This window comes from Rissa tridactyla, chromosome 10, assembly GCF_028500815.1.
Source record: "Rissa tridactyla isolate bRisTri1 chromosome 10, bRisTri1.patW.cur.20221130, whole genome shotgun sequence".
Classification (NCBI taxonomy): domain Eukaryota; kingdom Metazoa; phylum Chordata; class Aves; order Charadriiformes; family Laridae; genus Rissa; species Rissa tridactyla.
In genome coordinates this window covers 21,741,564-21,769,364 of record NC_071475.1, presented here as the reverse complement: position 1 = coordinate 21,769,364, position 27,801 = coordinate 21,741,564, and the positions used below count along the sequence as shown (strand labels likewise).

The window sequence follows — 27,801 nt, the reverse complement described above, 5'->3', positions numbered from 1 at the left end:
GCAGTGTAGCAGTGTCAGTAATATTAGGATCCTCATTTAGCATTTGTGTGATGTAATTAGGAAAAAAAAAAAAAGGAAGAATTTGCTTTGTTATGGGAAATTAATCTTTTTCCAAAAAAAAAGGTGCTAACTTTGAATTATTGAGGTTTTGGTTTTTTTCCTTCTAAAGGTGATTTTTCTTAAGTTTCTGAGTGCAGGGCTGAGAGAGATGGATATTCATTTTGTATGAATACCACTAGCAGTAAGGTAATATTTTCATTCAGGATGGATACTGTTGTGTCTGTGCAATCTAGGCGTTGCTTTGTGGAAAATAAGGGGACCACTGGGACCGGTCCTAATCACCAGAGCCTTCCAGCATGCTACGTTTGTATTTAGTCTCCTGATTTACAAGGCACGTGTGGAAAATGTGTGGTAAATGTTTTTTGCCTATACAATTATTTCATTGTAAGGTACACCGATGACGCTTGCACATATGAGACACCCTGCAACGTTAATAGATTTCATGTTCTGCGTCTCTGAAAGAAAACATTTGCTTCAGTAATGCGTCGTCTTTTATATGCATTATATGCATAAAAGGAAAAGGAATGATAACATTCAGGTATTACAAACTTCTCCAGCCAGGTGATATTCAGTTTTATATAATGAATGTTTTGTAGTATGTCCATCTAAAGTGTTATCAACCCAGGCTGATGACCTGTATTATGTCAATTGAGCTAGATTTAGGCAGCATTTTAAAAACAAATGATATTTATGCAACATCTCATTACGTTTTTGTAGGACAGTGAATTCTAGGTGTTAGTTCCCATGAGACTAGTGCATGTGAACCTTGGGTTCACAAATTTAGCTTTCCGCAATGGTGTAAGCGAAGAAGTTTGTTCTCTGTCAGTGACACTGTGCATGCTGGAGTGACGCATTGTTGTACGCTGTTGACCTAGAGCTGCCTTTTAAAAAAATTATTATTATAATTTTTTAGATTTTATTTTGATATTGTTTTGGATGGAGAGCAGCCCTGAGGAGAAGGAATTGGGGGTGTTGATGGGTGAGAAGCTCCACATGCCCCGGCAATGTGCGCTGGCAGCACAGAAAGTCCCCCCGCAGCCTGGGCTGCATCCCCAGCAGCGTGGGCAGCAGGGCGAGGGGGGGATTCTGCCCCTCTGCCCCGTTCTGGGGAGACCCCCCTGCAGCGCTGCCTCCAGCGCTGGGGCACCAACAGCAGAAGGACACGGAGCTGTTGGAGCGGGGCCAGAGGAGGCCCCGGAGATGCTGGGAGGGCTGGAGCCCCTCTGCTGTGAGGACAGGCTGAGAGAGCTGGGGGGGTTCAGCCTGGAGAAGAGAAGGCTCCAGGGAGACCTTCCAGCCCCTTCCAGTCCCTAAAGGGGCTCCAGGAAAGCTGGGGAGGGACTTTTTACAAGGGCATGTAGTGATAGAATGAAGGGTAATGGTTTTAAACTGCAAGAGGGGAGATTTAGATGTGATATCGGGAAGGAAATCTTTACTGTTAAAATGGCGAGCCCCTGGCCCAGGTTGCCCAGAGAAGCTGTGGCTGCCCCATCCCTGGAGGGGTTCAAGGCCAGGTTGGACGGGGCTTGGAGCGACCTGGGCTGGTGGGAGGTGTCCCTGCCCAGGGCAGGGGGTGGCACTGGATGGTCTTTAAGGGCCTTTCCAACCCTAAGCATTCTATGATTTTTATTTCCCCTGCCCTCGAGGTACATGCCCATGCATATTTTTCATAAACATGATATATAGCTATATTTTTTAAACCCCTATGAGGGTGTCCTGGGCTTATTTCTGCAGGATAAGCTATGTAAAGAGGACAGGTTTGGTTGACCACAGCAGATTACAGGAGTGACCTACACACCAGCAGCCTCATGGGTGAGAGTTGAGGAGGGTGAATGGAATAGCAGCAGTAATTAGAGGAAGTAACTCTTTGGATTCTCTTACGGTACCAAGCCCAAAAATGTACGTTATGATATTCTTCAGTCTGTTGAGCAGGAAATGTGCGAGGGCTAGATGGGCTTAGACAGTAAGTCTCTGCTCCCCTTAGCTCCTCTTCTACAGCTGATTTTTTTTTTTTTTTTTCTTGCTTGGGAGCTGGGAATTTTATCTACAATGGAGTCTTTGTCAGAAGGAGATGCTGGGACTGTTAGGACCCCTTCCTCTTTAGCCACCAGTCCTGTCACAACACAATGCCTTTTTTACCCTCTCCTCTTGAAGGAGGAGTATGTAGACTCCATTATACCCAGGATGGCTCTGCCTTTTTCCAGCACTTTGGGAAGAAGGTAGCATATTTCCACGTAATAGAAGCAAACGTTGCTTATCTTGAGGCCTTGTTCCTGTAGCTGAGAGGACCTGTAGCTCGGAGAAGGAAGTAAAAGGTCAAGAAGCAAAGGACCAAGACAGAGAGGGATAAGGTGGTATAAGGCTGACAGCGTGATCTGCCATTTCATTCCTGGGATATCAGTGCCTCATGATTGTGTATCTTTTGGTGTTGTGTGTCCTTAGGCCTGTCCTGTTCCTACAGCATTGGTGGCAACCAGAAGTAGAGAAGCCTAGCAGCTGCAGCTGGTAGAGCGGTGAAAAGCCAGGGTGACTTTTAAGCCTGGGTTATGAAGTATGAGACTTTGATTGGGAAGGGCTGGGAAGCCGGGGTGTGGGAGAGGACGGGGGGCTCTGGGGTGATGGGTCAGTTGAGGCTGATGAGAAAAGTAGGTGCTTGGTGCGGGAAGAGAGGGCTGGGATTCAGGGCCATTGGAGAACATATCTTGAGTAAGGGTGTTGAGATTGTTGGAAGGAGAGAGAGAAGTTTGTAGGCAAATGAAAGGGGATATTGAGAAACACTTTAAAAGGCTGCGGACATTTTGGGGATGCTGTGGAGTATTTGTCTTGTTTGGGAAGCACTGAATGTCAGGAATTGAAGGGGGGTCAGTATGAGTCTTGGGAGAAGACCTGACATGTGCCTGTATGTCTGCACACCCAAGTCTTCTTTTGTCGTTAAAAATTTGGTAGTTCTGATCCTTTCCTCTCTGCCTCTGTTTCCCCTCCTCAGTAGTCAGGGTTAGCCTGCTTGTTCCTGCTGGCCCTCAACGGGGCTGTGGCGGCATCACCCAGACGGTGCCACCAGGCAGAGTGGACACCAGTTGAGTTCTTCTTGCTTTTCCCCAAGTGGTGACATTAACTGCGGTGGGTCTTCTCTCCCTGCCAACTGTCTGCAGAGAAAGGACAGGAGCGCAGTTATCCTGGGGGACTCTGGCTGCCTTCGAAGCATGATTGAAACTCGCCTGCTATTCCAAAGTTTGGGGTAGGGCGAGTGACGGGACGCATGGCTGTATAACAAATGTTTTCCTTGAAAACTGGATTAAAAACAAGCAAGAATTTAAAAATGAGAAAGCTTTGTGCTCTGGTAGCGTTCACTCTCAAATTACTGCAGCATTTGTCTGGGATTGCACAGAGCGTTGGGCAAAATCTGTGGCATGGGCAGCATTGATCAAAGGGGAATTTTGACTCTCTGGTAAATCAAAAGCTAAGGTTTGGCTTTAAAATGCCATTTTTAGCATCGTAACTTGGGAGCCCCATGTTACTGTTAGACTTTCCATGCTGTGCAGTGGTCTCTTGTGTTTCGGATGGCGAGCGGTTGTTGTGACCACTGTGTTCCCTTAGGAAAGAAGGGTAGTGCCGGCTGGGCAGAGAGGGGCAGCGACGTGAGATACGTGTAAATGTGATTCCCCAAACTTTGCTGTTTTGTCAGAAAGCTGGAAGTTGATAACAAACAATTAAAACTTCTGCGGTGGTTTTTTTTTTTTGTGTTTGTGTGTCCTTTGTTTAATGTAAAATGTGAAAAATTTATTTAAAACTTATTGTTTCTATTTTTTTTGGGGGGGGGAAGCAAAAGCACAGTAAGAAAAACTAGCGCTGTTTCCATGGAAAAATAGTCTTGATGGAGAATTTTCAGCAGTCTCTAGGTTTGCTTTTGAGACTAAAAATGGCCTTTCTAAAGAAAAAATGCCTTACCTTGGGTACCTGTAGAGCTGGAAATGATAACTTGGTCCCATTGGAAAAAGTGGGGTTTCAGCTTCCCAGCGGTCGCAGCATTCACTGTCGGTACTTGTCAAGGCTTGAGAGCGTGCACTTTGGCAGCTTGTGTTTGGACTTTGGAACAGCTTTTGGCTGACTGACCGCTTTTGAAAGGGTTTCACTTATAAAGGGCTTGGTGGGGGTGTTATTTTCTTTACTTTTGAGACCTGTAAATTTGTACTTAGGGACCGCGAGGGTGTTCTGTGTAGAAGCTAGTGGAATTAATGCAGTTTTTAACATTCCGTGTGTCTGTTACAGAATACTACACACATGCACATGTATGTGTGTGTATGCATATAACATATACGGATCAAACATATTATTTCATCTGTGACTACTTCAAACAATGCAAGGGCAACACTTTGACAGCTGAATGTGGTGGTTCTTTTTTCTTGTTCTTCTACTCAATCCAGACCCATCAGCATCTCGAGCAAAGGCGCTGTTCTCTGGGGGCTGGGGGCTTTTGGGAACACCACAATTTGGGAAAAGCGAGTCTGAGTTTAGGTTGCGGGGTTTGTTTTTTTTAGAGTGGTGAAATAATTTATTAAGATCAAATACTTTTTTAATAGTGGAGAAGATGACCCTCAATTGGAAAAGAATAGTCTTAGAACTGGAACGAAATTTCATTTTAATTTAATGAAGTAGTAGGTTGCAAGTTATATAATTGGATTCTGTAGTAGGTACTCATTAGCATTTTCATCCTAACATTTAGGATAAGTAATTACTTTAAAGTTTAAAAGCTGAAATTAATTTGTTTTGTAACAAAAGTTGCAGTTGATTTTACTGCATAGTCCTTAGCAGGATAGGGTCGGGATGCGTGGTTTTATCTCATTTGTCAGGCTGTTACCTGTGTTGCCTGTTCCATTCAGTCTCCCTGCAAGCAAGGTCGACTCCACACACCACAGCGGATTTACGTACGTTGACATCGGAGTTGAATGAGGCCCTGTGAGTATATCTTATGTCTCGCCAAGCTAGCTATAAGGGGAAATCTTTTCAAAGACTTTAGCAATCTTAGAGCTCCCTGCTTTACTTCTAAACCCTGTAATTAGTGGTTTCAAGAAAACTGGATTTGCTTCTTCCCAAAGCTGAGGGTTATGCATAGTAATTTTGAAATCTAGCCTCTAAACATGGTCTGGCTCCTAACTTTTCTAAGTGAAAAGTGTTTTAGATGTCTGAGCATCAAGCTGACTTAGAATTGGCCTTTATTCCTTGGTACACTCTTTTTCTTTCCTTTTTTTTTTTTCCTTCAAATTTCTCATATTGGGAAAATATAAAGTATTTTCTTTGCCTTGTTGACACAATATTAGGGCACGGCAAAGATAACACTTCGCTGCTTGCATCTGGAGACTCTGATGGTGTTTGAGACTCTTTATAGTTCAAGATAAATTATGTTTGTGATTATCATCAACCCTTCAGAAATTTAAATTAGTATGCAAATAACAGGAAAGATTATCAAGATTTTAATTAGCAAATAACAATTTTTCAGCCTAGATAAACTAGGTTTATCTGTTATGCATTCTAGGTGCATTTTTAAAGTGTTCTTAGCCCAGCTTAAGAGAGTAAAAAGAGGAAAAACACTGGCAAATTGTGAATTGCAAGGTACTGCTGAGAAATTAAAAATACTCTTGGTAAACCTGATCTTCCTGGCTGGCTGTTCAGTTTGAGTAAGCAGTCAAAGAATGAGGTCAGGATAAACCAGGTGCTATTGAACACTTTTCTCATTTGTATTTCACCTCGTAGAACTTGTTGGGGTTCGTTGTCTCCACTGCCCTGCAGTCTTCTGAATGTGGCCAGCAGGTGGAGGGAGGTCATCCTCCCCCTCGGCTCTGCCCTGGTGAGGCCACATCTGGAGTGTGTGTCCATGAGGAGGAACTTCTTTGCTGTGAGGGTGCAGAGCCCTGGCACGGGCTGCCCAGAGAGGTGGTGGAGTCTCCGTCTCTGGAGACATTCCAATCCCGCCTGGAGGCGTTCCTGTGCCACCTGCTGTGGGTGACCCTGCTCTGGCAGGGGGTTGGACTAGACGATCTCCAAAGGTTTCTTCCAACCCCTGTCAATCTGTGATTCTGCAGTTGTGAAAGAGTTATTTAGTTTTTAGAAAGATCAGCAGAATGCATACTCTGCATGCTCCCACTCACCATTCATTATAAAGCTTTTAAAAACAGTTGAAGCTTTGAAACAACCAGGAGGGACAGCTTTTGTGCCTCAGCAAGAGAACAGAAGGTAATGGAAGGTGTAGCTGAGTTCTGGGTCAGCGTGATCCAACCAATGGAAGCAAAATGGGCTATTTCCGAAATTGCCGGCTGCTGCTTTCTGGAGACAAGAAGTACCTGTCGGAGCAGCAGTTGCTGCCAGGGCATCGTGCACTACCTTCTGCACCCATTTTCTATTTTGACCCAGTGAGCTAAATGTGGCTATTGCCCAAAAAACCCCCAGCAAACCACCAAAACCAAGTGAGAGCTGCAGCAGGGAAGGTTTGTCTGCGCCCTGCCTTTGTCCCGTCTTTTCTGTCCTCTTACCCCTTCCTCAGTCCCTTCATGGAAATGGGCTGCGGTGCAATAGGTGGGTGCATTCAGCTTTCTGGAGGTGATGGAGGGAAAACTAGAAAACAGAGGAAGAGGGTTCTTGCTGATGAGGGCAGGCTTTAATTAACCAAAAGCTTTTTGAGTTGTTAAATGTCTTAAGAGGTTTTTTTTGAGCTGATATGAAGTGGCTGCTTCTAAATTGCTATATATTTACAAATGAGCAATAAGAATTTTTTTTTATTTACAGTCACAGTGATAAGCTTTGTAAAATCTCTCTGTATCCTCAAAGAAGTGAGTAATACAGAATAAGAACTGCATTTAAAAAAAAAAATAAAAATTAAAAACCACACAGTCCAGCTCCCAGTCCAGACAAGCCATCACCATCCATTCCCAGGTCCTAGAAGAGCTTGCAACTCTAGATACTCTTGGGCATCATGATTTTTTTTTTTGTTGTTTTCCTGGCAGTTCTATTCTTATTAGGCCGGCAGGGAGCCGAGCCCAGGATGCCTGCTGGCTTGGTCCTTCAGGGAACAGCCGGCTTCACCCAGCAGTTTCTGACTGCGGATGCAGTTAAGTACACACGCACACTCATAGACAGATTTCCTTACGAGGTATTACTATGTTTGGTTTTTAAGCAGGATTGCGTAAGTTAGGGTATGACAAGAATGAAAGAGAATATACAAATTGTTTAGCTACAACTTAGCATTGGGTGTAAGTCTAATATTTCAATCTTAAGGGACTCCACTGATAAGAACAAAACCATCTTTTGTGTTCTGTAATGTCTGGCATATTGTTGAAACCTTTAGGTAATTAAGGACAGGTAAAACAAGAAGGCACGCACTAGCTTTAGTTCAGAGATGTTCTTTTTATTTAGTTTTTTTTTTAAGGCTGTGACAGGAAGAAAGTAGTTTGGTATGATTAAAGCCTATTTGCAATGTGCCTTTAAAAAAAAAAAGTGATCTGGAAGAATGCGTATTTTGATATCTTCTGTTCACTGGTGTAATCGTCGTTACTTAATATTTCGTAAAAAGTGTATAAAGTTGGTACGTTTTGTGGTGTCTGACTCGCAAAGACTTTAGTTGTGTGTTATTCTGCGTGGATCTCAGAGGCACAGCTGTTCGCAAGAAACTTTAAATGTCACTTTCCTTATCACGCCTCTTTGAACTTCCTGCACGCTTAATGCATTTTAACTGTATTTCCTTATCATATCTGAATGTCTTTAAAAGCTAACACCCCATCTCGCTTAAATGAGAATTTTGGTTTAATCTTTTTTCTGTGAAGTGTATTCTAACTGAAATAATAAAAATTGAGGTGATAAGTGCAGCAACTCTTTGTGTCAAAGGAAAAGCAGTATTTTTCCTTCAGGCACATCGCCACCTAGCAGCTGTTAACTAAAACTTGCTCATTTTTCAGCGCCTGAGCTGCAACAGAAATTTTTGTCCCTTCAAAAATGGAATTACACCAAGCAATACCGTGTGGTGTTTTACGTCAGGGTGTGTCTCACCGCTATAAAGACTGTATTTTTTTTCCCTCGGTTGCAAAATTGGTCGCTGTAGAAATGGTTCCTCTTTGCTGATGATCATCAAGGGCGATGCTTGAGTTGTGTCCAAGTGAATGGCTTGCGCGTTGTTCTTCTACGGTGTTGGCTCCTGGCCAGTGTTGCGCGTTTTCCCACTGGCAGGTGTTGTATGTCCTGGAGTGCGGACCGAGCTCCTGTAAAACTGCACCAGACCCATTTTCTCAGGCGCAGAGGCAGCGGCGAGGATGGGAGAGAAGAGGGTGAGGAGAGCGGCGCGGAGGACGTGGCAGGGGCAGAGGCCTGGCAGGGCTGAGGACAGCAGAAAGGAGGGATCCGTTGTAGCTTGCTTAAAAATGTTTGTGCTAAAGCAGCTCAATATATGTTTAGGTGCTGTAAGAACCATATAAAGTCTTACTGTTAAATCTGATACTATGGACTTGATATATTAAGGTATTGGTATTTTTTCCTACAAAAATTAAGGTTAACAAATAATACACATTTGTAAGGATTTGTTTTTATGTTAGGTCCTGTTATTGCTCAAGTCAGGTCTATATATTTTTATAGTGGAAAAGTTTTATCACTGTTTAGGAACCATTGACAGAATGATGTACTGCATCCAGAACATGCACTCTAAGTCTTTGAAAAGGTAAGTTTCTCAAGCTTTTTTTTTAGATCTGAAAAATGCTCTGTCCTGCTCATCGGCCGTTGGTACACCCACATCAGTGCTTTAGTTGGCTTTCAGAGTGCATCTCCCGACCTGCCCTTCTTTGCTCCGCGTCGCAGAGCAGGCGCAGCCATCAGGCAGGCTCTGCTCAGGCGAAAAGCAGCTGGAAGAAGTGCAGCGAGAGTGTCCCCTGTGGGCTCCAGCTGCCCGGGGACATCTGTCGGTCTGGCCAGCCATAAGCCAGCTCAGAGGAAACACATGGAGTGTAGATGGTTGATCCCACTGCACCAGTTGCTTCATGCTGCTTTTCTGAGCGTACCACCATATTCTTCAAGAGAGAGGGTTTTGATATTTTCTTCCTGTGAGAATTGTAGAAGAGCAGCACAGAAATCTTGTCAGACTCCACCCTGATGCCAGGGACTAGCTGTCAGAACACATATTTAGCCGCCTGGTTTTCACAATGATTTACCTACTTGTTAGAACAGCTTTTTTTTTTTTTTCTTCCCCCTTGCGTGAGAATACTTCTGTGATAAGACATTCTTATGTGAAGTCTGAATTTGCTTTCCCTATTAAAGCGAATTAGAAGATTACTAAGAGGCTGAACTCTCTCATCTGCTATGGGGGCTAATTAGCATCAAATCTAATGTATTTTGATGTGAAGACCAGGGCGATTCAGAAAAACACGTGGATTTTCAGTTACCTCTAGGGGATGCTGTTGTGTTAAAAGTTCCAGCGTTTTAAACATTTTATATAGAGACACGGGTATTTATTTATCTGCCTTACAGAAGAAAAGTGTGTGCAGTCCTGTAGGAAGTACTCTAGCTAATGTGAAGCAGAGATACTACAGCACACAATTGTGTTTGCAGCTATCGATATGTGGAATGAACAGAATGAACTAAAAAGGTCCTGGGGTGGTGTTAATAGCTTGCTTTTCTGGGTATGTTGCATCCAGCCCGCTGAGGTATCGATTATTGATTTTGGTTCGGTGGAAGGTATCTCAGACTGGTGAAGTGTTTGTTGAACAGCGGTTGGAATCAAACAGCTGGGAATTCTTTGCTGTCAAGAGCAGAGTACTTCACAGTCACCCTGTCAGTATTTAAGGTTAATGTCTGCTGGACATGAGCTGTTGAGTTTTCTTTCAAAGAAAGGTTTCCTATGAATGGATTTTGGTTTTAGAATGCTTGAGATACATCTCTAGGCATTACCTTACTTCCGGCATAGATATTTTAATTTAGAAATTCATAAAGCTCCCAGTGTTTGGTACCAGTTTAAGTATTATTTAATGTGAGGCATCTAAGTTGTTCGTTATGCAACATTCCACAAGTGCTAATCACAGTGTATGCTGTGCTGCTGAAAGCCATTCACATAATAAAGAAATCATTACTGTCTAAAAACCTGTAGACCGGTGACTACTGAGCTAATAAAGAAGACTTAACTTCTTTATTAGTGTCTGGACAGCAATACTGAGCAGTCGGTGATTTATAGACAATACCCAACCTTGCTTTGGCAAACAACTTGAGGAAACGTGTATCTTTGAATACAGCAGGGAACTGATATTGGACTTTGAACTGCAGTGCGCTGTGTAGCTAACCATTATGTGCTACCCCTGTCTTGTAGACCACTGCTCTGAAGAAGTTTGCAACATTGCTTTCTTTTCTTCCTTATCACCTGTACTTCCCATAAAAAAATTCAGTATTTTAAATTGGAAAAATGAAATACTTATCTCTTCTTATCCTTCCCAAGCATCCATAAAACATGTTGTATTGATGTAAATTCAGGCATACTCTCTATATTAAAAACTGCACATATCAGAACTGTTTAACCCAGAAGCTTTGCCATATGTACATGAGAAAGTTACGTTTCACGCTGAAGAAACATGCCTCTCTTCTGTTCATGTTGTAGGTATGGATTTTTATCACAGTTTATATCTTAAAGGATTAAGAATTCTCTTGATGCCTTTATTAAATGGCTGGTTTGATCTGAAGCATTGGTATAGGGTATCTTTGAATTTGAGCATGCACAACATGATCTGCTACATAAAACCTCTAGTTCCCCTGCTGAAATATCATAATATTCTTCTGTTTCTTAAAAAAAATTCTCTTTCTAGAAAATACCGTGCACTGCTTTGATCTGGAGGTGCGTGGTTGCAACTTCTGGGGTAATAAATGCTGTGAGGCAAAAAAACAACTGCAACCTTTTTATTAGGTACCATCCAAGAAATGTACTGTTACCTCAGCGTTAAATACCTGTAAATTTTTACACCACGTTGAAGTCTTTAAGATTAATAGCACTTCCAATTAGGAGAGTGCCCTTTTTGCATATAAATATTGAATAAATGCTTCTTGACCTTCATCTCCCCAGCAATGCAGAATTCCTTTCGACACGAGCTTGTTTCCCTCGGCATTGGATTCGGCGCTGTTAGTGGACGTTCTTCAATTGAAGCATTTAGGTAGATCACGCACAGGACTACTTTTTGTATCTGAAGTCAGGAGAAACCTTATTTGGGTTCTAGGGAATCTTCCTTGGAGGTAAATTTCTTATTCCTAGTTATCCTAGCTGAATATGAGCCAGCAGTGTGCCCAGGTGGCCAAGAAGGCCAACAGCATCCTGGCCTGTGTCAGGAACAGTGCGGACAGGAGGACCAGGGCCGTGATCGTCCCCCTGTACTGGGCACTGGTGAGGGCCCACCTCGAGCGCTGCGTCCAATTTTGGGCCCCTCACCACAAGACAAACATTGAGGTGCTGGAGCGTGTCCAGAGAAGGGCAATGGAGCTGGTGAGGGGTCTGGAGCACAAGTCTTGTGAGGAGCGGCTGAGGGAGCTGGGGGTGTTCAGCCTGGAGAAAAGGAGGCTGAGGAGAGACCTTCTCCTCTCTACAATTCCCTGAAAGGAGGGGGTAGTGAGGTGGTGGTCGGTCTCTTCTCCCAAGGAACAGGCGGCAGGACGAGGAAACGGGCTCAAGTTGTGCCAGGGGAAATTTAAGATGGATATTTGGAAAAATTTCTTCACTGAAAGGGTTTGTCAAGCTGTGGAACAGGCTGCCCAGGGAAGTGGTGGAGTCATCATCCCCGGAGGGATTTAAAAGACGCGCAGACGTGGTGCTGAGGGACATGGGGTAGTGGCGGACTTGGCAGTGCTGGGTTAATGGTTGGACTTGATGATCTTAAGGGTCTCTTCCAACTTTAATGATTCCATGATCAGTAGTAACTTCACCTGAATTACCTAGTCTCACTGAATATCTGGAACATTCAAGCAATACTTTTCAAAACACCTTGACAAAACGTCACTCCAGGAGTTGCCTCTGTAATGTAACATCTTCCCCGTCTCTAACAGAGGGGAGAAAAACTCAAGAGTGGAAATGACAGTTTGTTTCTGGTTCTTACTGACTGCGTGCTCTTGTGTGTACAGATACAGTTCTCCATCCCAGGGAGGCAGGGATGAGTTATGTGCCAAGCCAAAGAGGGTGGAGGGAGGCACAGGGAAGATCAGTTGTGTAAAACCAAACCTCCCCAGAACTTGTTTCTCTCTTTCTGTCAGATCAGACTTCGGGTGCTGATCAGCCTGCAGGAAATGCAGACTGATGCCCATTAGGTTAGCACATGCTTACGCCCATACAGATGTTCTGCCCTCTTACGATGAGTCACACACATCTGGATAAGCAGCCAGAGTCTTTGTGATCAGGGTTCGGCCTGTAGAAGGGCAGACCACATCCTCAGATGGGAGCGACTGCTGTAAAAATCTCCACCATTTGTGTCATCTGAGCTGCAGCTTCAGCAGCTGTTAGAAATGCAGAACACAGAATGTTTAACTGCTGATAGCCCTTTAAAAAAAGTCAAACGTGATGTATTTGTACATGATGAAACTGATCGCATCGCAGCCGTGCGTGTGCGAGTAGGCAGTACCAGTCTATATGCTTATGGGTGCACTCTTTTCTTTAATTTTAGTTGCCAGTATCATGCCAGAGCTGCTGTTCTGTCCCGTTACTGTAAAACCACATTACTTTTCACTGCAACAGCGTTGGGATATGTCTGAGGCCACGCTAGGAAATTAAGTAAACGTTTAAGAGAAAGAATTAATTTTAAACAGATGGATTTAAAAGCTCAGTTCTGCTGCTCAGAAGCCCGACCAAAAAGTCGCTCTCGCTCGGCTCCTGCCCCGTGTCCAGAGGAGGCCCCTCTGCTTCCCGGGCTGCCCCTGCTTCCCTCCTCCCTCTCCTCCTCCTCCTCCCCTTCCTTCCCCCCCCCCCCCTCCTCCTCCTCCTCCCCCCGCCCCGTGGGGAGCGGCTCTGGCCCGGCCCCCCTGCACATCCCCCTCGGCACAGCCCCTCGGCCGCCGCCTCTCTCTTTCAAACCCTGGGTGCATTTAGGGGCTGATCTTGTGCAGAAAACATCCCTGACATTTGCGGAGCTCGGGGATTGCCGGAGCGCGGCCAGGCCCCCCCCCCCCCGCCCCGGGAGGAAGCCGGGTGACATCGGAACCACCCCGAGCATCGCCCGCATGTCCGGGCACCGCCGCCTCCCGCCCGCCTTTGTCCCGCCGAGCTGCCCGGCCGCTGCCCCGCCGCCCTTCGGCTGTCCTTCTGCTCGCTGGAAAGGCTTGAAAAGTTTTTAGACGGTCGTCTTTGTATGGAGACGGTCGTCTTTGTGTTGTAAGGACACGGTAAACTTGAGTTTTCCGAAGTTGGGAAGGGAGAGCGTGTGTGTTTGAATCCCTCCAACTTTCCTTTAACACACTTTGCTTTGATCGGCCGAAGGCTGGGCCTGGGGCTGGTGAAGTTTGGGAAGCCGGGAGCGTGCTCGGCACCGTTTCCCCGGCCTCCTCCTCTTCTTCCTCCTCCTCCTCCCGCAACCTGGGCGAAAGCAAACGAGCTGGTCTTCTTTGCTAGCCCGATAAATGCTATTTATGAAGATGGACCTGTTGAACTACCAATACTTGGACAAGATGAACAACAATATCGGCATTCTGTGCTATGAAGGTAATGGCTTCATTTCACAACGCCTCTTTTGTCGGGTGCGTTTGCTGCTGTTTGTGGGCTTGAATTTTTCCTCGTGGACGGAAATCTGTACTCTTGGTTGTGAGGTACCTCGCAGGCTGTATTGTTAAGGCGTTGTTTAAAGGAAGGAGTTCTCTTCGTTTAATCTTTATGTTCTTTCTTTTACAAAGGGCGTTTTTAGCGTTGACTTGGGTTACCGCTGGCTAGATGGAAGGGCCGTGCTGCTTTGGCGGCAGGCGGAGTTCCTGCTCATGGTTTCCGCAGCTGCCGGAGCCGCGGTCCGGGCGATGGGCGGGCGAGCTCCCGCCGGGCACCGCCGCGCTCGGCGGCCGCGCAGCCCCCGCGGGCCCGGCATGGGGGATGCTGCCGGTGGCGGGGCCGTGCCCCCCAGTTCCGCGCAGCCTCCCGCGGTGGAAAAGGGCTTTTCCCCCTTGCTGGGCTCGGCGTTGTACTGCGGCTCACGTAGGCTGGCGTTTGGCCTCTCGTCCTGGGAGCCTTAGCAGTTGGGAAGTTGCCCGAAGTACCAGGGTAAAATCAGTGCCTTCATGTGGTGGGGGTTTATCTACGTGCAGTTTGAAGAAGTGGTTATGGCTTGGCTTTGCCTGGGAAGAAAGGCACCACTGAGCTAATTCAGCTTGGCAGTAGAACTGTTTTTGCTGTAGCCACACACAAGCATTGCAGAAATCTTTCTTCTGATTCAGCAGGAACATTTTCCATGTTCGTTTGGAAAATGAAGTGCTGCAGTTGTCAGGGAAGGAACAATCAGGGACTAGGAGCTATCAGTTCATGCTCCTCAGAAAAAGACCAGGCCAGAAGGCAGGGACCTGAACCTCGCTTTGGAAAAATCCCATCTTTTCTATCGTTAAATCAGCATGGCCACATTTCTTCCCTTCAGGAAGTGGAGGGGCTTCCTGTAGAACAGTTAATATCTGTTTCTTTTTTTTTTTTCTTCTTTGCTTTTTCTTTCCTGCACAAATATGTATATATTTGCTTGAATAAAGCTCTTTTACAGAACATCGAGCTTGCCCATCAGTCCTGAATAATATAGAGTTGGAATTCAATAGAGTTGAATTTTCAAGCTCTTTCTTATCCCGTGCTTTCTTCGTTACAGCAAGAAAACTAGTTTAAAAAAAAAAAAAAAGAAACCCAACTTGCAGGATCCTTTAACTTTTTCATTGCCCTCTGCAATAACCAGAGTGCTTTATTTGGAAATAAGTGACAACTTCTGATGAAGACCATGAAATTTTACATAAAATTCTACTTACGTGGTACATGTTCCTGAGTGTTTTGTTGACTAAGGCAGAAAAACTGTAGTTTTGGCTCATTAGTTCAATTCACTGTAATTATACTTATGGCAGAGTCTTTCCAGCCCCTTTTTTCCCCGCCCTCTTCTCCAGTAATTGTTATTGAACCAGATCTTAGCTTTAGTAGTTCAAAAGCAAAAGAACAGCTTAAGAATACACTCTACTATAGCAGTCTTTGTTTAGTTTAAACATCTGTTGCTGTGTCCCTTATTATGGAAGTTAACGTTTTTAACACTAAAATAAACACACACAAAACGAAGAAAAGAAAAGCAAAACTTTAGTGGTGTTTATAGCGAGGTGTTTATATCCCAGTGGTTTAAAAAGTATAAACACTGGCAACATCTGCAGTGAACTGGAAGGGTGTTTCAGAGATGCCTGCAGAGCTTCCATGCCTCTGCCATGGTATTTCTTTTAGAAGTGAGTTGTGTCAGCAGTGATGGATCCTGTCTTTTCAAAGATACTGCTGTGGTAGGAACTATGTCGACAACAAAGTGCCCTTTCAAACTCAATTAATTAGGATTTATTGGAGGTCATACTTGAACTACTTATAAATAGATGCCTTCCTGAAAAGTACTTTTGCAGATGTAGGATAAGATACAAATACATTGTATAATGTGAAAGTAGGTTTGTAATTTCAGAGGAAAGAATTATGGGCCTATATGCCACAGGAAATAAATGAGATGGGTTCCTGATTCCTTTAGAACCTCTCTTGAAACACTTGCTCTTTCTTATTGAGATAATTGGAATGCTGGTGAAATGCGTCATTATCATTTTAAGGGGCTTACTAGTGGTTTTAATCCTTCACCCTCTGGCACAAGCCGCTGGAACAATCTTTGATTTGTAACTGCAGCTTATAGATAAGAGATGTATTGGGACCTAAGAAATAGGAAAGTTCTTCCATCGCGTGCATTTGGCAGCCCTTTAGTTCAACACGGAGTAGAAGAATATAATTCGCGTCCCAAGACCAGTCCTGCTTTTTCTTGCCCAGCAAGAGTTAGAGACAGCAATTTGTTATCTGCAAGCTTCAGGCTACCGAGTTAATGCCAGTGCTTGGTTAGTCTTCCTTGACTGGTAGGTGCAGTCTTAATCTCATTTGGCTCCTCGTTCATGATCATGCTCCAGTGAGGATGGGAACATTTATGGACAGTGCTGTTTAGTTCATAACACACATTTATGATTTTGGCTTACTCAGTGGAGGTCTGGGGAAGAAAGCAGAATGGCAGCTGATACATATGGGATCTGCTCTATGGACAGACAAGTGTCCCTTTGTTGAGGTTGGGGGGAAAATGGGAGATCTAGAAGTACCCCCACTAACCTGTAAGAAGTAGTGGTGTGTTGCAGATTTAGCTGACTGCTTTGTAGTATGGAACCTTAACTGAAGGTGATCGTTTTGGCAAACATAAGAATTTTTTTTTTTTTTTTTTCCTGTGAGGGTAGTCTGACACTGGCACAGGTTGCCCAGCGAGGTTGTGGAGTCTCCATCTGTGGGAGAATACTCAAAACCTGACTGGACGTGGGCCTGAGCAACCTGCCCTTGTTGAGCCTGGTTTTGAGGAGGAGGTTTGGACAAGGTGCTCCCCAGAGGTGCCTTCTAGCCTCAACACTGATGTGATTCTGTAATATGATAAAACGTTCTGCACACTCATATAATTAAGACAGCCACAGCTGGCAAAAGGATTATAAGCAGTGATGAGGTGAGAAGGTTTTTGAAAGGTGGTCCATAACTTTGAACCACAGAATAAAGCTATTTCCTTTCCTTGGGTTGGTTTGTTTTATACTGATAACTTGTGTCCTTTTGAGTGTTTTCTTAATATTATTACTAGCTTTGAGCTCCTCGTGATGCCCCATGATAATCTCAACTCTGATTGATGTGTTTGGAGGAAAATCTTACTTTTAACAACATGGTGGGTTTTTTAACAAGCTGCATAAAAAAGAACATTTGAGTTTTGTCTCCCTTTCCGGTGAAAGAAACTTTTTAAGTCATTCAAATGAGAATGTTTAGCCTTTGCCAATGGGAAAGTGACAGTTGTATTAGCAATGATCAACCATTTCAAGCGATTTATTGTAATATATTTGGTGCAATAAGAAAAGAAGAAATAGAGAATTGTTGACTCAGCATCTGAATACTGATTTTTAGCATGAATATATCTGATATCCTCCTACGAAGCCTTTGCTGCCAGTGATCAGCAGTGTCCAGTTTAATGGGTAGTGCTTTCTTATCATTGTTTTCTTCCTAATGAGCTCAGAGACATCAGAGAACTCTTGGGAGACCATTGTCCTCGCTGAGGTGCAAAGGCCATGAAGCAGAACCGTTCTGCACCAGTCCGGCGCTCCCAGTGCTTCCTATCGAATGACAAGCACTTGATCCGGGCCTGGTTCAGAGGTAGAACATCTGTATCTTGTTTTGCAGTGGAAACTCACTTAACTTCAGCTGAATATTCCTTCTCCGAGAGCCTTGTGTGTGAGGTAATGGTAGAGTGAAACAAATCACAGGTGATCCTGCTCTTTGACTAGTGCAGGGGCAGCCGGGCAAGTTTTGGCTCCTCGTTTCCACTGGAATATGTATGAGAAGGTGCAGTCTCTAACTAGAAGATTTGTTTCATTTTGTTGTTTATCCGAGGGGGTGTACAGATGGCTGTGTGTTGGAAGGCAGATTTCTGCCTTCCTTCCTCCCTCTCCCGTTCTCGAATGCTTTGGGTTATTATTGCTGCATTCTCGAGGCTTGAACTGCTATGCTGGGAAAGGTATAAAGAAATGCAATAAGATGCTGAGAAATCCCCCAGGCATGTTAGGAGAGTTGGAGTACTCAAAATAGTTATAGAGTTCTCTGGACAGTCCAGAAGGCTGGATTTTTTTTAATGAAGAAAATTGGATCCAGATTTATAGAAAAACACCCCTTTTTGGTTTCAGGACAGCTTACATTAGTTAGGCAGATTACATAATTATTTCGTGGAGTTCCTCTAACAATGAAGCATTCGTTGGCTGCAGCCCTGAGCTTGCGTAGCTATACATCTTCTTAGGGCACTGCAAGGCGTTTTGAATGGATGTATCTCTTCCCAAAAAGGCCAGGTTAGATGTTTGATATCAAACGAGGAGTTTGAAACAGATTCTGCTAACTTCATTTGCTTTTTAATGAAATGTAACGTGTTTTCTGAAGGTCTAAAGAATGGTTTCCATTAGTTTTCTTTGCTGACCTTGCATTTTACTCTGGGTTTGTAACATCAGTTTCTCCTATTAACTCCAAAGTTTGTTTTAGTTCCTAAATATATAAAATGACTTTAACACTATTCCTCTACTAAGAATTAGTGGAATAATAAATGGTATAAAAATCTCCGTCATGGTGAATTAAGTGTTCTTATTTGTAACGCAGTGTAAAATTTCTGTTCAAAGTTGTGTAAATTAAGATGCACCTACAGAATGTTCCCCATTTATAGAACATTCTGTGGGTTTTGCTTTTTCAATGTCTTTTATCTTCAAGAAAAAACAAAGAGCTCTGACTTCACAGTTGGGCTTTTCTTACTCATTTCCTCCTGAGCATGAAGTTGGGAATATCCTTTTCAGTACTGACATCAAAATTCAGTTTATTTTCCTCATTCATCAAAGGCAAGATAGATTCAGGTCACATTTAAGCATTTTTTTTTCCCCCCGGAGTTCTGTTTTCTCCTCGACCTTGATGCTAGTTCGGCGTTTGTACTGAGAACTCAAAAAGGAAATTAAAAACCCAAATATAATAGTGGGTTATCCCACAACTTTCAATAGATAAGATAGGCAGCACGTTTTTCTTGAGATGAAAGGTAGTGAGGTTTGTAGCAGTAAGTTGAATCCTGTGTTAATGAGCAATTTGCTTAAAGGCTGTAACTTGTTACTCACAAGTCAAATTTGTTACAGTGCCAGGTCTCTTTGGATATAAATCCAGGGATTTTAGGAGACATTGAAAAAGCTTAAATTGCTCCAGAGTTTGAACAATGCCCTGTATTGTAGGGAGAACTGTTAGAGGAAAAATAAAGCTTAAACAACAGTCTTCATTGTGTGGCGTCTAAAATTATGAATGAAAAAGTTCATCCATATGTATTGGTTTTGCCTTTTTTTTTTAAATATCTACTTTGCATGAAAATAGTTGTCTATTAATTTCTTCTTGAGGATTAATACAGATGGGCCTTTATATGTGAATTTGGCTGAACAGACTGTAGAGTTTTAACATGCTGCATGCAGATAGTGTGCCAAGCAATTTAGCAAAGTTGTTTACACTAACAATAATCCAGCAGGACAGAGCCTGTAATTTTTCACTGATAATAGTATGAGGTAGTGATGAATACAAGTTTCTGGAGGAGTGTTTACAAAAATGGTATTATACTTTTTCAGTGTTAAGGAATCAGGAGCGTTTTTGGGTTTAATTTCTTTCTTAAAGCCAGCCGAATTTTTCTTCCTCGTGCAGTCTGTGTCATCTCCCTGAAAATTACTTTACAGATCAGCATGGAAGGATTGCTGGACACAGAGGGTCATTGTTTCCTCTCCCTTTCAGTAGAAGCCGCGCGCTTTGGAAGATAACTGGCTGTGTGGTACGGTACTGCTAGATGTTGTTGTACAAGCTCTATGCCAGGACATACGCATCATGAGTGCTGTGATGCACAGTTTTAATTCCCTGGAGGTGGATTTCCCCTGGTCCTTCATCTAACAGCTTCTTCGAAGAACGAGCGGACGTACTCGTGCTGTCCCTACCAGTTGATGTAATGGTGCACGTAGCTTGGTGTGTCCTGGCAGGTATCTTGGGAGTCTTGGTGGGACAGAAAGAGAGGCCATAGACCATCCAGCACAAGGGCAATTTCAAACAGGCAGTTGAGCTCTTAATTAGGGTTCTCTGTCAACTTGTAAACCTCGTGTTACTGATGGATGGAGTTGGAAGAGTCTTAACATCAGTAGTAGGTTGGCACTGATTCTAAGGTAAGGCAAGCTTGGAGCATTTTAGTTTTTAGGAAAGAGCTCCATACAGCTTTTTCTTGTATAGCCTTAGCGAAGCTGAAGTAAGGATGTTCCTGGGACCACCACAGCGTTGGTTCTAACCAAAGAAAAAAGTCATCCAGAAACTTCAGTGAGGTGGCGAGTCTTCATCTTTAGATACCTCGTCTTAATAGGAATGCAAGTCCTGAAAATCTCAGGTAAAAAATAATACGAATGCGGGGGACAAAAGTGTGAAACAGAGTTTAGAATGTTTCCTTTACCTAAGTTTCATCGCACTGTTTGGTATCAGATTCTTTTAAAGTAACACTTATCTTTTTTCTTTGCTTTTTAACTTTGTTGTTGCTAGTGTTAAAAACAAGAACTTGTTAAAGTTCTTGCACTTAGTGCATGGTGCAGTCCAGCTTCTCCCTCCAAAAGTGTTATGTGACGCTTTGTGCCTCATTTTGTCTTTGGAGGAGATGATCATCCAGAACATGGTGTACCTGGATGGAGGTAGATAATATTTGGGATAAAGTGGAATGTTACTTTTGTGGCATAGGAGGAGGAAAGCAAGTATGCCTTCATCAGGTAGGTGCCAGCTTAGTTCCTTCACAAAAAATGTGGCTCCTGCCTTTTCATAATACACATTGTTACAAGAGTCTATCTTTGATTAATTTAAGACATGTTCTTTTTCACTCCTCATCATTTTGGAGTGTTCCTTGTCAACTGTGAGAATCAACCGTTGTGTATAACTTTCCTCCTGTTCTTCCAAACGTTGCTAGCAGGTTCCAGGAAATATATTTGCTCTCCCAGGAAAAGTTTGGAACCAGTTGTGTTTAAAAAGCAGTAGTTTTTCCTGGAAACCCATTTGACAGGGCAGGCATGGAAACCACTCAGTTTGCAAGACTTAATATTTATTCCTCAGCATGCAGAAATAGGCTTTTTGCCTTTAAACATGGGTTATAGTTAGAAGCAAGATTTAGTAGATGAGATCTTTTCTGCCAGGGTAGGCATGGCACTGCTGTATGCAAATATAAGCCAACATTGAAATATTTGTTATGTTTTACTTTAACCAAAAATCAGAGAACAGCAGATTGGCAATAGCCTTTGTAGTTACCATCTACCAAGTGCCCAGCCCAGCAGTCCTTTGTGTAACAAGAGTGAAAACCAAAGCTGCTGAGTGGATCTTTTGGAATAGCTGTTGTCTTTTGGAGAGTGAGTATTTCCTTGTTCGACCAAGGGCATTAGTGCACTCTGGTTGCACTTTAGAGATAGTATTGTGACTTCCAGCTTTGTTATTTAATTGTTAATGTTTAGTATGTCTCACTTCTGAAAGTAAATTTAGATACTTGTAAAATTAGCAGGTTTTGGCACTTTCAGAGCTGAACCTTTCAGAAAGTTACTGTTTCTTGGCTCCAGATTTACTAAATTTGAATTGTTTTCTCTGTGATACATTGTTAATTATAAATAAATGGCCGTATGAAGAAAATCAAAGTTGTCCAGTCAAAAGGAAACTACTTCTATGAATCTAAATTATCTAGGAAGACCAGTACATGCCACACAAGAGCTAGCCAAGTAAAATAAGACTGTTTAGTTTTTCTGTTTATATTCTCTGGAAAATAATCTGTTCTAAAGCAAGGGTTCTACAAAAAGTACTCGTAGCGTATAGAAAAAAAAGTTGACATAACTGCAGCACCTCCTTTGTGGTGGTTTTATACAGAACACATTAAATGAAGATGGGGTGAGGGAAGTGCTGTGTGATTCATACAGGACAAGTTTGAACTCAGCTACTTTCTTGGATTTAGTATAAATATTTATGGCATTGAAGGGGATTTTTTTTTAATATGCTTCCTTGTGCTCCGGATCTTTTAGATGTCCTCCTCAGACATCTGGTGTGCATTGCTGCTTGTTTAACCCCCACCCTTCAGTTTTCATGCTGTGGCATCTCGGAGAGCTATCGCAGTCACTCTGTGGTTGGCGTAAATTAAATCTCCTCGAGCCAGCTGGGAGAATGCTGACGTGCACACTTTTCCTGCTGAATGCTTGAAAACCAGTGGCTACAGTTAAAGAGGTGAACACTTTGCTCTTCTCTTGCTGTAGGCATCATACTGAGCTATTTACCAAAGGTGGCAAAAATAGGAATTCCAGCATTAGCAATGATGTTTACAGATTCTTGACTAGTTTCTGTCTCTTAGAAAAAGCTTCTTATCAATGTTATATAATCAACGTATCTAACTTGGCTCATCAGCAAAAAAGAATTACGTTCTCTTCCTTTAGAAATCCTTAAAAGTCCTGATTTCTGAGACTCTAACTGCTTTGAGGTACACTATGCTCGCCTTAACAGCTAATCTGTGGATGTACGGAGTTTTTCTTTGTAGTACAGTAAATTGAACACTACCCTGTTTGCTTTCAAGTGTTTCTCAATGAGTCCATTTAGAAGCAAGTATGATAACAAACATTTTAATACCCATTGTAACATACTCGTATATGTCTGTTTTTAATCCTCTCTGCAGAATCGTAGTCCTCTCACAGAAGCCTAGTTTATTCAACCTTCAGCTACCCCTATGAATTAAATAGTGAACATTATCCTTATTTACAGAAGAGAAAAGAGAGAGCTGTAATTGCTTAAATTCATGTAAGTCAGGGATAAAGCTGACAGCAGCATTCAGAGTGCCTTGACTGTAGTATCTTGCCGTAGCTGCTAAACCTTACTGTGATCTGTTAGTGAACAAAAAGTGCTTTTACCTGTTTGTTTTGAGATGTGCAAATAAAAATTGTAATTAATCAGCTAAACAGATAAAAACTCTGATCCTTGAAACCTGGACTGATGATATAGGGACTAGATGCTTGCCTTCTGCTCAGCAGTCATGGAGGGAACAGGAGCTTTTGGACTGAAGTCTCTTGTGACCGTGGCTCATCTATAGTGGACCCCTTCTAAACTGAGACGATTAAATCGGTTTCAGGGGGAAGTAGTTGAGTCTTTTTAGCTGATCCAAGGAATAAGCTCTTACAAAGGCTAGTGGGATGGAAGAATTTTAAGTTCCCCTATTTGAGCCACAGGACCTCTGCAGGTCTGCTCTTTTATATTTGGGGCCTGTTGAGTTGCATAAAAGGAGTGTGACCGCTGCTGCCGGCAGTTAATTTTATATTCTCTTCAGAAGATGAGTTGGGATAAGAAACTTCAATTGAATTGCAGTCCAACTGTGGTCATGCAATGCGTGGCTCAGCAGCAGGCAAGCTGATAACCCATTTATGACCCGAAGCAATGCTTCCAAACCTTTTTAATTAATGCAGTGTCTCACTGCTCCTGAAGTGACTGTTTGGTTCCATTAAAAAATTCACAGCGGTATTTAATAGAGCGCCTGCTTAATTATGGGATGGAACACCTTTAATGTGTGATGGAGAGTAGAGATCTCCAGAAATGTTTGGGCTGGTACACCATTCAAGTAAAACGGGGAAGGATTTAACAGATAATTGGGGAGTGATATCATAGTAATGTAGAGAGACACTTAATTTCTGGATCCTGTGGCACTAGTAGCATCTGAATGGTGGGACACAGACAGACAACTGACATTTTTCGCTACCTTGGTTTTATCAACGCATCTGTTCTTCCCTCTCTTCTCTGTGTTTTGTCAGGAATTAATTGCTTCTGCAACTTTGAAATAAATAAACAAGGAGCCTGGAGTTAAGTTAATCAAAAGGGCAATTCAGCTGAAGACTAGCAGGTAGAGGGGGAGGGAGACGAAGCCCTAATTAAAGGTCTTTGAGAAGTAGAGTGTAACTTTGGTACTGCTCACCCATTGCAATCCCATGACTGTCAAGGTAACTTCAAAAATCTGAATTTCTGCTTGTTCCTTACTTTTCCAAGAGTTCTGGAACACCTGCCCTCAGCGCCCAGAAAACTGTGAGAAAGCCTGTACAGGCAGCCTGTAATTTCTTGGTCGCAAACACAATCCCTGCCTCTGTCTTTCCTGCCTTAGCTTCCCCTTGGAGAGAACATTTATTTTAAGTGACCCTGTAACTTGGCCCCATAAACCACCCTCCTTCTTGTGAAATAAACAGTCCAGCTATGATTTAGAGAGTGCTCCCATGTATCCCTTGGCACCATAGGGTTGTCTGCCCTTTTATCTCTCTGAATCTGACAGCCTCTGTCAATCCCAGTCACCCTCTGGTAGTGCTGACTGCTGGTGCGGGTAGGAGCGTTCATTCGGATCCAGTATCTTCAGTCCTTTTGAGGAGGAAATAATAATGTTCTCTGGTACCAGATTTTTCACAAATGAATCTTCTAGTGGAACAACGGTTTTCAAGCTCTTGTGCTCTGTAGTTACCTAAATTTTTTCTGTGGATCTCTTCATAGCAAGTTTTTTTTTTTCTCCCAATAAAGTTACTTGTCTTAGTTACATTTCATGAACCCAAGATTAGAAATTGCTGTGTCAGGGGAGCAAAATTAATTTTACCTTTTCCTTAGTGGTGGTGCGTGCCTGTTGGTCTGTTTGTTTTGGAGGCAATCCTTTCAGGAGCAATGGTAATATTTTTGATTTTTTTATGTATGTTTCTTCATACCAGCACCCTGGAGAAATTCTATGGCATCCTTTCGTCTCCATCTCATGAGCCATACTGTTCTCTGGGCTTTTCTAGAAGGTGAAGCTTTCGCAAGTTCACAGAATCATAGAATCACAGAATGGTAGTGTTGGAAGGGACCTCTGGAGATCATCTAGTCCAACCCCCTGTCAGAGCAGGGTCACCCAGAGCAGGTGGCACAGGAACGCGTCCAGGCAGGTTTGGAACATCTCCAGAGATGGAGACTCCACCACCTCTCTGGGCAGCCTGTGCCAGGGCTCTGCCACCCTCAGGGTAAAGAAGTTCCTCCTCATGTTCAGGTGGAACTTCCTATGGTCAAGTTTGTGCCCATTATCTCTTGTCCTGTCCCTGGGCACCACTGAAAAGAGCCTGGCCCCATCCTCCTGACACCCACCCTTTAAGCCTTGATAAGATCCCCCTCAGTCATCTTTTTTCCAGACTGAAGAGACCCAAATCCCTCAGCCTTTCTTCATCAGAGAGGTGTTCCAGTCCCCTCAGCATCTTGGTAGCCCTTTGCTGTCCCCTCTCTAGCAGTTCCCTGTCCCTCTTGAACCGGGGAGCCCAGAGCTGGACACAGACTCCAGATGCGGCCTCACCGAGGCAGAGCAGAGGGGGAGGATGACCTCCCTCCACCTGCTGGCCACACTCTTCTCGATGCACCCCAGGATGCCATTGGCCTTCTTGGCCACAAGGGCCCATTGCTGGCTCATGGTCATCCTGTTGTCCACCAGGACTCCCAGGTCTCTTTCCACAGAGCTGCTTTGTTTTTGGTTATTAAAACAGCACATGTGAGCAACAGCTGAAGAAGACTATTGGATTGTGTCTCGGAATAATACAAAGCCAGTGGGTTGAAGGGTCTGTAATACTCAACCTTGTAGCGCTTATGATGAGCTTGAATTCATTCTCTTCTGCTGCCTGAGGCACTGGCTGGGTCATATCTCAGCCTACTGCCATCAGTTACAGTAAAACCCTGCACATAAGGAATTGGCAAGCTGACGCGTCCTCCTCATTTTCTATGTAAATAACATGATCAAAAGGCTATCTTGTTTTCATCTGAATGGCTCACGTAGTTTGCCGTTGGATTCATGACTGCCCCGCGCAGTTGTCATTGCTGTCTTGCTTTCCCGCTGTAGAAGGGATTTTGGAGCCTATTTTGAAGGACAAAGGGATTTTGTTCTTTACAATGGATTCTTTGTGGGAGATGGGTTGGAATTGTTCTGACGCTTTGTGGATGAAAGTCTTCAGTATTCTCTCCAGCTTGGTTGAAGGGGCTCTGTGTTCGTTAAATACACGAGGCCATTTCAGACAGGCTGCAATCAGGTACCAGAAGACCAAAACTGAAATTGAAGTTTTTCCTGTGTTCATTAGGCCAAATATAATTTGCCCATTTCACCTCAGTTTCGGAAGAGATTATCCTGTTGGTGACTATGAAGGCGGCAGCAGCAGCTCCTAGTTGTGTGTCCATGTGGATGTGATGATTAAGGCTTGCCAGCAGCTTCGGCTATTTCACTGCTTGCCCACATGCCATATGGGGAAAATGCAGTGGCCAAGGCTTCTTTGCTTTTTGTGGCTTTTTTTTTTTTTTTTTTTTTTTTTGGACTTGCCATTTGAGGTCATCTGTATGCTACTAATAGGAATCCGATCAGGGAAGTTAGCACTAAGCTTTGCAGGACACGCACACAGTACAGTGGTCTAAACAGCAACCTTCCTTTTTTCCAGATCGGCTCCGAAGGGAGCCACCCATGTGTGCGTATCTCTTACTAACATTTCGAATGTATTTACTCTTGTGTTTTTATTCTTAAAATACAGCATTTATATCCTCTCTTGGGGGCATTCTACCTTCCAGGCAGGAAATTTGCGGAAAAATAAAATGGAAGTAAAAGAAACATTGCTTGAGAAGTGCAATATCAGGTTTTGAATCTCTTTTAGAAAGGTCATTTTTATTGATTCTCTGAATTTTTCCACATGTAGCAAAGGAGAATAAAGTGGGAAAAGGTGTTCGGAGTATGTTTATGGTAAACTACAATAAAACCTTGCAGTATATCTAAAATAAGCTCCAATTTAAATAAGCGGAATATATTTTTTTACCTTTGCATAGCACCTTTTGCTTCAAATTCTTATTGAAAGAAACAGCCCACAATTTATTGGATTTAATTTTAATCTGACCGCGTTACAAGTAAACATCTCAAAATTAATGTTTTAAGCAGGGTTGCCATAGAACATACTGCCTGTGCTCATACCCACCAGGGGCATTGATTACCCAGTGCAGGAGTCTAGAGTTTAATTTCTGTCGCAGAATCACATCCGTGAAATACCAGCCGTTGGAGCAGAAGGTGCTGTTTCCGACCCGAGTACCTACATTGCTCTCCACTAACAGAAATAGTGGCTAAAAACACCAGAGGGAGGGCAGCAAATGATTTCTGTCTACTTAGGAGGAGTTATTCAAATTTGAGTTTTCACAAATTAAATTTCCTATCTGTCTCTCTTTGCCATTTCATGAAAATACATAATTCGAAGGTGTCGTTTGGTATGCTGAAATACTGCTTCAGCACCCGGTCTAACGTTTTTTTCTATTGTGACCTTGCTGTGACTTTGATTTGCTTTTGAAATAGATGGCAGGTCTTCTAGCTTTGATTGTTTCTGCTACAAGACAGGCTAGTCTTTGATCAGCTCAGCTTTCCCATCTTTTATGTAGCACAGTAAGTCATTTAGCCGGGTGACAAAAGAAAGAACACCTAGTTCTGGAAAGCACCCTCGTTTTGGAAAGCAACGTCTTCAACATGTTGACTTACAGCTGTATTTCATTCACAGGTTTTTTTTTTATAGTGTTTTTACATTTTTAATAAAATCACATTAACGCACTGATAAAAGTAAATCTTTGTATCTGGCAATTTTTAAAATCTGCTTATCAGAAATGTGAGAGAATGCTGTGTAGTAGTTTTGCAAATAAACTAAAGGAAGCTGAATTCTGATGATACGTTTATTATTTAAACTTTGCGTGGTGGTAATCTTAATTACAAATTCTGGAATTATGTTCTGTATTAGGGATTACTGTAACCCACTTGGTCTTCGTTTCCTGCTCTCTCCAGTGTATGTGCCCCGTAAGCATTCCAGCCCGGCCCCCAGGTGAAACTGAGTGTCTTACCTCGACGCACCAAGGCTGGTGGGACTTCACCTCTCTTCATGGGTCCGGCCCACAGACGCTCACCT

At 43.2% G+C, this 27,801-nt stretch overlaps 1 protein-coding gene across 3 annotated transcripts in view; it reads left to right on the top strand.

The window, feature by feature from the left end:
- The window catches only part of VGLL4 (vestigial like family member 4), a 108,121-nt gene that overhangs the window by 46,206 nt on the left and 34,114 nt on the right, over positions 1-27,801 (top strand). Inside the window, exon 1 of one of the 3 annotated variants that reach the window (XM_054215745.1) lies at positions 13,160-13,750. The exons of the other annotated variants lie outside the window; for them this stretch is intronic. Within the exon in view, the coding sequence (XP_054071720.1) occupies positions 13,669-13,750 (82 nt within the window). The 5' untranslated portion in view covers positions 13,160-13,668. Of the gene's footprint in view, positions 1-13,159; positions 13,751-27,801 lie in introns of those variants that run through there. 3 annotated transcript variants of the gene reach the window in all.